The sequence below is a fragment of the Trichosurus vulpecula genome, chromosome 8 (assembly GCF_011100635.1).
Source record: "Trichosurus vulpecula isolate mTriVul1 chromosome 8, mTriVul1.pri, whole genome shotgun sequence".
Taxonomy (NCBI): Eukaryota; Metazoa; Chordata; class Mammalia; order Diprotodontia; family Phalangeridae; genus Trichosurus; species Trichosurus vulpecula.
Window position 1 is genome coordinate 73,423,014 of NC_050580.1, and position 12,681 is coordinate 73,435,694.

Sequence of the window (12,681 nt, forward strand, 5' to 3'; positions counted from 1 at the left end):
AGTATTAGAGCTATTTAAAATGGAATGAGCTGTTTCATTAGGTAGTGAGCTCCTTATTGTTGGAAGTGTCCAAGCAGAGGCAGAATGACCACTTATCAAAGACATTTCAGACTGGATTTCTATATTAGGTAAAATTGAAATAGATAACTTCTAATATTCCTTACAACTCTTAGATTCTTTTATTTGAGACCACCATTGCATAAGCTGCCATGGATACCAGGGTTTCTTTAAATGTACATTTCTAAGGAGAGGTACAGACCTTTTCTACTTTTCAATTCAGTTCAGCAAATATTAAAAACCTATTATGTTCTAGTAAGATCCCAGATAGACCTGCATTTCATAGGAAAGCTGCATCAGTCTTCAAGTCCATTCCACCAAAAAAAGATTAAATACCAATTTTGGGGGGGGACTATGTTCATATTACTATCTATCATGTACCATCTTTTTACCACCTCCAATTCATCCAAGAGAAAACAAAACCATAATAATTTCTTTTCCGGAATCATGGGAAACCAAACACACACACACACACACACACACACACACACACACACACAATTATGCTTTAATTGTTCTGAAATTCATTTCCATATCTCTTTTGTTGAATTATCTTTTGTGAATTTTGTTTCTTTGTTTGTTTTGCATCCTAGCTCTTTACCAAACCACACCCAGCCAGGACTGCCCAGGGAAAACCATCAGGAAAAGAAATATCTCTTTCTACTGGTCCAGCTGGCTGCCCACCACCATTTTTCTGTACCCTGCAGAGTCTGAAGCCCTCCCTCGTTACAGTCAAAGGTACATTTTTGGGTTTTGTTTGTTTGTTTTGGTTTTAGTTTTTACAGGCTATGTCTCCTTTAATATCTTGCTGTGGGGAGCTGGACCTCTACTTCCAAGCCTACCTAAGGTGTAATATGTCATTGGACCAAGTCCAGACCCATGAATTTGCATTAGCTGGCAGGCTTCTGAATTTGAGCCCTTGGGAATGTACCAAGAATTCAAGTATTGAACCTCTATGATGTTATATTTCTTCGATCTTAATGGGAATCTTGGGAAAAGCCCATGGCCTGGCAGCATCCCAAATCCCCACTCTGAGTCCATTCTGAACTGCTGGAAGCAATTTGCATTGTTTGTCATCTCCTACAGACATGCATATGCATGTCCACACATGGGCACTCAAGTTCAACACACACACACACACACACACACACACACACACACACACACACATCTACCTACCCCTTTGAAATGTCTTTTGTTAATAGATTAAAACAGACAGGAAAATCCAGAGGTCTAACAAGCTAGATTTCCACCACCCATTGTTGTGGCCCTCTCTAGCAAATATGCCCTTTGGCATAGTCTACACGATGAGGCAGGGTGTTTACTTATGCTGCAGAACAAATACTAGTGGCTGCATAAAGCCAGCACATGGTGGGGGATTTGTGTTGGAGCACTGGGCTACCCAAGTTTACTGACTCCATTTTGGGAGCAGGAGCAGCCCCATGTAAGTCCTCATAGTGTAATTTGCTTAGATCATTTGTACAGAATTTTGTCCATGTCTCTGCATGATGTTAAAAACTATATAAAGACTAGATTCTGCTCCAAAGGACTCTTTAAAAAAATGAAAATGGCTCAGGAATGGACTGTGAGTCTATTAAGAAAGAACCAACCTGAATAAATTTGGAGAGACTTGTCACCAAAATAACGACCTCCAAGTAATGATGACTTTTCAGCCATAGCGACTCAGAAAGACTATTATTTTATGGCATGAATAGTTAGTGCATCAGTGAAGGAAATACCCATATTGATGAAAACATGGATGGATCCCTGAGGTAATGATAATAACAATTCCCTTTCTATCTCTCAACTCCAACTTGATATATCGTAGTTATCGCTAACAAAGCATCCTATGGATGTTGTCTTCTTGCCAGTGGTCTCTCAAAATAGCCACCAGCAATGCTGTAGCCATCCCTAATGACTATAGTAATTGAATTGTAGCCCACTTTGTTGGCAGGAATTATAGCATATGGTGCTATATTAATTTATCCTAGAATTTTTTTTCTTCTTTCTGATGCTACCTGATGTACTTAGGAGACACAAACAGCTCAGAGAAGGCTGATCGCTTAAGTGCTTTCGGCTAGAGAAAGATCCTACATCAGTATGTAATATTTAAATAGCATAGTTTTCTTTGGTGGGTGGTTCCATAAATGGTCCTATCTTGTCTTGAAAGGGTGAATGTGCTTAAGTAAGCTCCTGAACTGTCTTGGAATCCCAATGCTGCTACTTAGAGCCTTTTTGACCTTGAATGTGACATATAACCCTTGGATGATCACTAAACTCAAAGCAAATTAGCTGAACTGTGAATGGAACTTTCTATAAAGAAGTAGCTTAGGTATTGGAAAGGAAAGAATCATTTTTTATTTTCACAATTTAGAGTGGCAGTAGCTACCAAGAGAAACATTCTTTTTGAACACTATTTCTTTTTGTGGTAATTTTAAATGTACATTGGATATAATCTAAATAATTGCAGGTTCAGAGACAATGACAAGTGGTAAAAAAGATAATTAGATTTGGAATCAGAAAATCTGGGTGAAAAATCGCTTACTCCTTCTGTGGCCTTGGGGAAGCCACCTTCCCATTCCATGCCTCAGTTTCCTCATTTGTAAACGAAGGTGTTGAATTTTATCACTCCCTCAGTTCTCTTCCAGATCTAACTTTATGTTCTTCCTAATGTTTGATTGATTACATTTTATTTCACGAGCTAAATGCCAGCCTACTAACTGTGAAGTAGATATGTACATTTTCCCCCTTGGATCAGAGTCTCCTAAAGGAGCCATTGGACACATCGTTCCTACTGAGAAATGCGTTTTAGCTGTGGAGAAAAACAAGGTGTTGATTCCACATCTCTGGAGCAAGACCTTCAGCTGGGGATTTGATGACTTTACCTGTTGCCTGGGAAATTATGGCTCTGACAAGGTAAGAAGAAATGGTTAAAAAAAGCTGTACTCTCTGTTTAAAGGCAGAAATAGACTTGTGAGGTTTTGTAGTTGCCGCTGTTCATACTGTTTGGAGCCTCAAAACCCCAAGGTCCTGAAACCCAAATTTTAAGAGGCCTTACAACCTGCTCTTTTGGCATAAAACTTGGCATGATATAAATACATTTTTATAAATGTGAAGGCTGAGATTCATAGAGTGTCAATAATTCACATTCCCAATTAAGAAGAGGTTTCATTTTCTGGAATGGAATCTTAAAAGATATGTTTTGGCAGATTCATCAGATGATTAGAATGTACTACTACCTACAGCAGAATGGAGTGGAGGGAGAAGACAAAAGGTGTGAAGCTTTTCAGACATCTGAATAATGTTTTTCAGTCTGTCCTGCTTTAGTGAGTTCACTCAGTATGTGTGAAAGCACCTCATTGTCAGCAGATAAAGATTTCTAGGAAGAACACTATAAAATAGGGGGTAGCCTGGAGGAAGCTGACCTGAACTTTGACCTTAGGACTCAGTACCATTGGGTTTTAGCTTTATTCAGCTTGAAAATCCCATCTGGGAGATGTCATTGACAGTAATCACTGAGACAAACAGGAAACAATCACTAGCTTTCCATTTATCTCAGGTGATTAGTGGGGAGCTGGACCTCAGCTTATGAGCATAAGATAGAATGTATCTTTGGACTGAATCTATCCTCGTGAATTTGCATTAGTTAAGTGGTTTCTGTATTCTAGTCCTTGGTTATATACACCAAGAGTGTCATTATCCTGAAGCATCACTTAATGTTGTGATCACAGTAGTTTCGGTTGACATGCTGAACTTATCTCGTGTTGGGGTTCACTCAGAATCGTTCTGAACATCTATGGAAGCCCAAAGACCTTGTGGTCAAGGTTAGTTCTAGGCATGGGCAGAATAGGTTACAGCCAACTTATCAGATACCACAAAAAAACTGTCCCAAAATATATACCAAGCAAATGTGCCGCAACATCTGACCCGCTTTCTTACAAATACTAGGTCTGATAATTTCACCATTTGATTTATCAATGGGTTAGAAAAAAATAATTTGGGGAGGGGGAGGATTTATCTCTAATTATAACGTACACAAATTACCTCAGAAGACCCATTTGCATGGAGTAAACAGATAATTAATGATCGTTTTTAGGAGACAGAAAGATACTGGCTCGAGGGAGGTGAGACACAAATGTTAGCATAGGGAATACCAGCAACTTCTGAAGACATGATGAGGAACTGGACCAGAGAGAGCAGACTCTGGAGGACTTGAGGTCCTTGGAAGTTGAGAGGCACGAGGGAAAGTGTCATATCAAGGAGGATAATCACTAAGTAATCAAAGGAAAGGGATGATGATGATGATGATGATGATGATGATGATGATGATGATGAAGATAAATTATATTTATGAAATACCTTAAAATTTGCCAAGTGATTTACATGAATTATCTGCTTTGATCCTTACAGTAACCTGTGAGGTAGGTCCTTCAGGTATTATTATGCTCATTTTGAAGATGAGAAAAGTGAGGCTCTGAGAAATTAAATGACTTGCCCATGGTCACATAGCCACTGAGTGTCTGAAGCAGAATTTGAACTCAGGTCTTCCTGACACCAAGTCCATCACACTGTCCACTGTATTCAATGCCTCAGACCCCTCACATTGATATAACACTTTAAGATTTTCAAAGCACTTTCTTTCCAGTTACTTGTGAGGACATTTCATTATCTCTGTTTTACAGATGAGAACATAAGCTCAGAGAGTCGGTGACTTTTCCATAGACCCATAGCTAGCAAGTGTTGGAGCTAAGGATTTAAATCCAGGCTTCTTGACTTCTGAATCCAGTATTCTTTCCATCTCATGAGGCAGCTGGGGGCACAGTGGAATCAGGAAGACCAGAGTTCAATCCAACCTTAGACACTTACTCGTGTCTTACTAGCTGTATGACCCAAAGCAAGTCATTTAACCTCTGTTTGTCTCAGTCTCCTTAACTAAAATTGGCATAGTCGATCAACAGTCAATAAACATTTGTTAAGTTCCTACTATGTACCAGGGACTGGCCTAGGTATTGGGGGTACAAAGAAAGGCAAAAGACATTCCCTCTCCTGAAGGAGTTCATAATATAATGGGGTAGCAGATTTTAAAAAAAGTTGATAATGAAGGAGTGGGATGAACCCTGCAGCTGTAGTGGGAAATGATAAAGTGAACGCCCTTGGCTACCTCCTCAAATAGTGGAGGATCTGGGAGGAGCCAATCAGAGGGAAGGAGGGGCCCCAGGGATGGAGGCTACAGAGAAGGTATGAGTCTCAGAGCTAACGTCATTTTGCAGAATTATGAGTTTCTGGAGATCACGAAGTCCAGGAGAGCAGAGACTGGGTGGAAAATGATAACGTGACTTCCCTGGGCACCCTACTTAAGTGGGGATAATAATACCACCTGCCTCCTGGGATTATTATGAGGATACAATAAAATAATATGTGAAAGAACTTAGCAGTGTGTAGAATATAGTAGGTGCTTAATAAATGTTTCTTTCCTCACCACCACCACCACCTCCTCCTCCTCCTTCCTCTCTCAGTTAGGCTGTCTCTGAAAGAAGGGTATGTATAGAAGGTACAAAGTTAGACTTCACCTCCAGGGTGGTACAATGGAAAGAGGCCTAGAGAGTATGGGGTTCTGAGTTTTGATTTTCCTGGGCCTCAAATTTCACATATGTAAAATGAAGCGGTTAGACTAGAAGATTTCTGAGGTTCCTCCCAACTCCATATCTATGAACTTCTGGTCTTTCCCCTCTGCACTCCAAAGGATAGAATAGGGGAGGTAGGGCAATGAGAGGAGATAAGTTGTCCATAGGCAATATCCACTACCCACAGAGACTGGTTTAGAAAGAACCAAGCTCTCCAGGGATAGTCCTCTGAAGGATATAATATCTTTTGGCTGTGGTAAGTAATTTCATCTTAGCAAATTTTGTAAATTCAGATCAGAACATATGTATTTGCAGCTTTTCCTACCATGAGCACTGGGCCTGAGTTAAGGTCTCCATGACATCTTGTGTATGCCCAATAGTTGGGTGACAATATGCATGCTCTGTAGGCCCGGGCCTTCCAGTTGGTCACCAGTCTCACGTTCAGGGTCCCTCTGCTGGGAGGAGCAACATGCTGGTTTGTATACTTTCCACAGCTGTGAAGACTTAAATCCTTATCTCCCAGACATCACATCATCATAACGATTATACATTTTATTTATGTACAAAGAAGACTTAAAAGGGACTCATAGATAATCCCCAAAGAATGGTGGAGACTGTCACAGATAAATGAATAAATTTAACTGATGGTCATAGTTTAGGGTCTGGTCCCAAGCTCCTCGGAAATCCATTCCTTCTTTATTCTGTAATTCTAGCTACAGCTGTATTAAGAGGAGAGGAGCACCTCAGTCATAGATAGTGTAGAGGTTAAAGTGCCTGGTTGGGAATCAAGAAGACCTGAGTTTGAATCTTGCCTCAGATCTCTAACAGCCTCAGTTTCTTTTTCTGTAAAATGGATATAATAATTGCCAATTGCCCTGGTTGTTTTGAGGATCAAACAAGGTAATATCTGTAAAGCACTTTGCAAATTTTAAGTATGATATAAATAGTAATGATAGTATGATATAAATAGTAATAATAGTCATATAACTGAGTCTCAGAGAGATGATTGCCTATGATCCCCTAAGTGTCAGAGATAGGATTTGAACTCAGGATCTCCAGATTCCAGTTCCAGTATTTTTTTCTACTACACTTAGTGGTCTCTACGCCAACAGGTCAGGAGCTGTCCTTGGCCATTTTGCGTTAGGTCCTCCATCCCTCAGGACTCCATTGTGCTGCACAACGTGGGTATTCAGTATTGGGTTTATGGACTCAAAATGTGTTTGTTTATAACAGAACCTGACAACATTTGAAAGCACAGCGGATTGGGGAAAGTGTCTCTGTGCCGTGTGCCCCTCACCTACCCTGGTTGTAACCTCAGGAGACAGTGCTGTGGTTTGCATTTGGGAGCTTTCCATGTTCAAAGACAAAGCAAAAGGACTACACTTGAAACAGGTACCTGCTCTGGTGGCACCCGTAGACCATCCTGCCATGATGTCCTTGAGTCCTTGCCTGGTATCAACCCTTTGCTTCTCAAGTAGACGGAGAAATGTCATACGGGAAAAATAAGGTCAACTTATCACAGCCTTAGGTTAAAGTGACTGAATTTTTGGAGTCTCATTTTTCATGTCTGAGGAAATAGAAGCCTAACAGTGGCCCCTTCTTTTGGCCAAATCACAAGTGTTAACTCCTATGCTAACCTGAAGGAAAAGCCATAAAACCATATTTGTAGCTTTATAGGAGGCTGCATCTCTTTATATTTATGGTAGGTCACTGGAGAATAAACGGGAAAAAACATGGAGACTTTTTTTTTACAACTGCATATAAAAGAGCATATATCATTGACAACTAATGAGGAATGTTTCTCAGAGAGCCAGGAGTTCATGCTTGGGTCAGAGATGCTTTCTTGTCGAGAAAATTTTTTTCCAATTTTCAGGCACATCAGTGAGAGCCTATGGTATTTCAATGTCTTTACCTTTATTCTCTGATAGGCTACAGAAAATAGAGCTATCTATTGTTTTAGAGTTGGAAGAGACCTTGAAGATTGTCTAACGGAAACTTTTTGGCTAATGCCAGAATTTCCCCAACAATAATCTGTAGTTGTCTAGCCCCTGTTTGGATACCTCAAAAGAAGACAAACTCACCTCCTTGTGTGGCCTAATGCATTTTCGGATAACACCAGGAAGCTTCTTTATATTGGGTTGAATTCTGCCTCTTGTAACTTCCATGCATTGGTCCTAGTACTCTTCCCCTGATTCTACCCATCCAAGATAAATCTAATGCCATTTCCAAGTAACAACCCTACAAATATTTGAAGACAGCTAGTATGGCCATGTACAACTTCTTCTCTGAGCGTAGCATCTCTGGTTCCTTATGTGATGTAAATAAGAAAAGTTAAATCATAGAGAAATCCATTGAACCAAGTTTTCTAAACCATAAAATGTGAAATCTTATTTCAGATTTGGTTTCTATAAAAGAAGCTTGGCGTAGTGATGCTTTGTTAGACCACATTCTTCTCTCCTAGACACTTATGTTGTTGTTGGTCCATGAAAAGTAAAAAAAAAGTGATGACATGTGATAGACTCCAAAATGAACTGCAAGATTGTCATTGCCTAGATACTAAAAAGAAGCTCTGGAAAGCCACATTAGAAAACATGTACTCTCAATGCTCCCTAACTTGTAAGTGAATAAGAATATTCCCAAAAGACTTCTTTGTTCCTTTCAGTTGACTCATGTTGATGGGTTGTTGTTTTTGAAGTTGTCATTACCATTTTTCCCATCTGAGAGAAGTTGCCATGTTCATTACCTTCCAGAAACACTTGATTTCACTAAGATAAATCTGATATACTGCATACAAGATGCCCATTTATAGCTGTCTTCAAGGATCAAGCCAGTTCTGCCTATCAGATCCCAGTGATCCTCTAAGTACCTCAGTGGAAAGGTAGAATGAGTCTCCTGCTGTGTTCACCATTTTGTTTAATATTGAAGAGGCCACTTAAAAGCACCAGTATTGATTACATAAAAATGTTATTAATCATTCTCTCCTTTGCTCAGAAAGAGAAGAAAATGGTATGGAAGTATGCTAAATAGCACCATTTTCTGAGCAAAATAAAAGACATTTTATTACTTAACCATAAAGACTTTCATAGTCCTATTTCTCTTAGCGACCACTAGCCATTCTCAGGGATGGCTGAGGTCATCTTTGGGAGTTGAATGGCAATGCATAGGGAATGCTGACAGAAGTAAGCATTATTTATTGTTTAGAGAGGGAAAATCATTTATGCCCCCATTTAAAGGACTGTTTCTCTGTTCACGTCTCTTGGCAAGCCGAGGAGATGGACAACATGCCTTATAAGTTTGTCGCCATTAGGCCTCACTTTGTGCCCTATGAGTTCATGCAAAGAGATACTCATCCCTTCCCTTCTGGAGCGTACCTGCTCACAAGTCATCACAAAACTTCCTTACAGAGATAGTGTGCCCATAGATTGCATTCATCTTCTATGAGTCCTAGGTTTCAGTTTCTAGGGCCCAGTTTTTCTTTACTTGGATAATGTTGAATTAAATATCGCCTGCTCCTTTTGTCCCTAGCCAATCCATGGAGTGAAAGTTGCCATCTTTGTCTTGGTGTGAATTTAATGACCAGACGGTTCATTTTGGAAAGAACATACCAAAGATTTTGTTACATGGGGTCATTAGTTTTTCCCCCTAAGTACAGATGGACAGTTTCGTTTTTCTAAGTTTATTTGTGCCTCCCTTTGCTGGATCTACCAGCTGTTCCCAGTTATTTGCCAGTACTCTCAGTTTAGGTCAGTTCAGAATCCCCAGAACAACTTTTAATTAATGGCATATCTCCTAATTACTATAACCATTAAGAGTAGGTTTTAAAGGAAAACGCTGGAAAATTGTGTTAAACTTTATTTTTTCCCACAGGATCATAGTATATAAAAATGGAAGAGACCATCTAGATGAGATTATCTAGCCTATGCCCCTCATTTTAATAGATGATGCAGGTAGTAAGTAGAAATGCTGGGATTTGAACCCATGGCTTGAGTCCAAATGTAGTTATATTTCAAGTGTAGCATTCTAAGGACTCATTTGGACCCTTTCTCAGAATATTATTTTTAAATACACAAAATAAAATATATAGATTTATGAGGGAAACAAAATATTGAAATATTTTTGCCAATGTAAAAAAAAAACAAGTTCACAGACCTCAAGAACCCTTGATATAGAAAGTGATTTATATCTTAGAGTGAAGGTCGAGGTAGGTTTCTCCAAATTGAACCAAACATCTGTTGCTTCAGGATCATAATTCAACTACATTTGATTCCAGAGAGACTGTTTTGGTGAAGTCACAAAGTCTGAAAGGTAAAGGTCAGATTCAGGCCAGGGCAAGTGAGGCAGCCCTGGTGATGATATTGGTGTTTAAATGCTACTGTCATAACAACCCAGGTAAACAGCAATATCCTGTATGTCACTGCCCATCCAAAACCATATGATCCACCCAGGGAAGACACCAGCATGACATTGGATACTTGGCTAAAGTTCAGCAAGGCAGACGCTCGAGATACTCTTATGATTTCATGCAGATATAACTAGCTTAAGTGGCCCAGTTCTGCTCCCAAGAAACAGAGCAACCACCAAAAATTCAGCTGTGGCAAAAAGAATAACTTGAATGCTAAGATCTTAAAAGTAATCAAACAATAGGATTCATGACAATCCAGGAACAGGGCTGATGGAAATCAGACCATAGACTGATAAGAAATTCACAGTGCTCTGCTGTGTGTCTTTGGTCGTGTGTATGTGTGTGTGTGTGTGTGTGTGTGTGGGTGTGGGTGTGGGTGTGGGTGTGGGTGTGTGTGTGTGTGTTGGAAGAGGATTTGTGTTAGTTAAGGATCTTTTAGAAGACACATATACCTGGCAATATTGGAATACACCACTTATTCCCTCTGAGTTTCATGTTTCTCATCTGTCAAGTGAGCATGATGGTCCTGTTAATGTTTTGCACAGAGTCACCCTAAAGAAAAACAACTGTTCTCCCTTGCTGTATGTACTCCTGGAAATGGAGGCTAAAAATTCATATAATGCCCTGCCTTGCTGCCCTGACTCCTTCCACTCACATAAACCTCTGATTCTTGCCTGGTCCAGTTTTCTGGGAGTGGGCTAGCCAGAGGTTAAGTTAAGAAATCGTGGGCAATATTTCTCATCTTCTACCCAAAGTATAGGGGAAGACAAAATGTTTTCTTCTGTCTTCACAGCAGACCAGTAAATGCACCAGAAAGGTACCAAACTCTTACAAATATTTAACACAAATTAACCTTTTTCAGAAATTCCATTCTTTAAAGTTTTCTCCCTATATTTATCTTTCCAGCTAAAATATACTGGCTTTTCCCGTATAATATAAGCTCTTTGAAGGTGGGGATTATTCATTTTTGACTTTATATTTCCCAGACTCTAGCATACAGAGTAGCAGTTAATAAGAATTAACAAAAGCCTTTCCTAGAAAGCCTTTCCTTTAGTCTCTTTTTCATTCATATATATTCATGGTAATTCCATCCCTTTCTTTACCCTTTAAGGCCAAGACAGAATTAGGTTTTTTTTCTTTATTTATATCAAGCAGATTGAGATGAGTGCAATGGTCCTGAGAAGTGGGAAAAGTTCTCCCCTACCTGTCAGGGCAGCCATATTGAGGGCCATGGCAGATGGACTCCTCTCCAGACTTCTTGGCTTTGTCTCCCCCAGGCACTGTATGGACACACAAAGTCCGTCACCTGCTTGGCAGCTTCAATGACCTACAGTCTCCTTGTGAGTGGCTCCTGTGACCGAACTTGCATCTTATGGGACTTGGACCACCTGATGTATGTGACCCAGCTCCCCACCCACAGGGCAAACATCTCTGCTGTTGCCATCAGCGATGCCACGGTAAAGTCTTCATTTATCTTCTTTCTTTTGACATATCCATGAACATTTCATAATAACTTAATGGGTGCTCTTTCCAAAGAAAAACATTCTGAGACAGTGATGAATTGATTTTCTTTTCACAGGGGTTGCTAATAGTATCCTTAAGGACGATGAGCTACATTAAAAGCAGAGTTGTTGGTTGAGACTAAGTAGAAGGAAGCATGGAGGCAGTCTGATTACTATTTTTTTAATTTGAGTCTTATTTGGGAGCATCATGTGGGAGGAGGAGAGAGGAGGAGAGCCTCATGGGCACCAGAAAGTAGAGACAAATATATCTAGCATTTAGTAGCTTTTATGTGACTTGAAGGTATGTGGTTTTTATGCGATTTGTTTTGTCCTGGTTGGGTTTGTTTCACCCAACATCATTGAAAGGCAGAAACACCAGATGTGACTGATTAGGTGGTTGGCCACCATCAGCAAGGCGTGTGTGGCCTGACTCAGCAAGCTCTGCACTGTTTCACATACCAGACAATTACCCACTTCTCTATTCCCCTCCCTCTGCATTCTATTCACAGAGAGGGGGTTCTTTCTTGATCCCTTAAAATAAGAAGCGTCATTCCACAGTTGGGCAAAGAAAGAGCCCCAAGGCATTGAGAGATTCTCTAGCTAGCTGGGTGTCCGGTTAGGTAAGGTAAGATTCTGGGAAGATGAAGACTTCTCCATAGTTGTCATCTTTGGCTTGGCTCATGCAGCAGCCCTGCCTGGCCCAGAATTGCACTATACCTACATACAACATAATGGTGTTCAGGGCATCACAGTATAAAATGCATTGCTTCTATTCTAGTGCCTTTCCTCTGTTAATTATTCCCTATATATCCTGTATAGAGCTTGCTTTGAATTTATTTGTTGGGAATCTTTTGCCTCTTTTTGTATCCCCAGTGTTTAGCAGAGTGCCTGGAACAGAGTAGGCATTTAATGTTTATTGGTGATTGACTGTTTTTAAAAAAGAAATAAAAAACAAATACAATTTTATTTCTGCTCGCATTCTTGTCACGAGTTTGGTGGCATGACTTATACTAAGAAACAAGTTTGGAATACGTTAATGTAAGAAGATATTTGTTCCAGCTGCACGGAAACCTTTCTGAGCTGACTCTGCTTCTCC

The 12,681-nt window shown here is 40.0% G+C and overlaps 1 protein-coding gene across 1 annotated transcript in view; it reads left to right on the forward strand.

The window, feature by feature from the left end:
• WDFY4 (WDFY family member 4) overlaps positions 1-12,681 on the forward strand; it is a 392,110-nt gene that overhangs the window by 361,284 nt on the left and 18,145 nt on the right. Inside the window, exons 55-58 of the mRNA XM_036734864.1 lie at positions 651-795; positions 2,816-2,973; positions 6,915-7,073; positions 11,361-11,540. Coding sequence (XP_036590759.1) covers positions 651-795; positions 2,816-2,973; positions 6,915-7,073; positions 11,361-11,540 — 642 coding nt within the window. The remainder of the gene's footprint in view (positions 1-650; positions 796-2,815; positions 2,974-6,914; positions 7,074-11,360; positions 11,541-12,681) is intronic.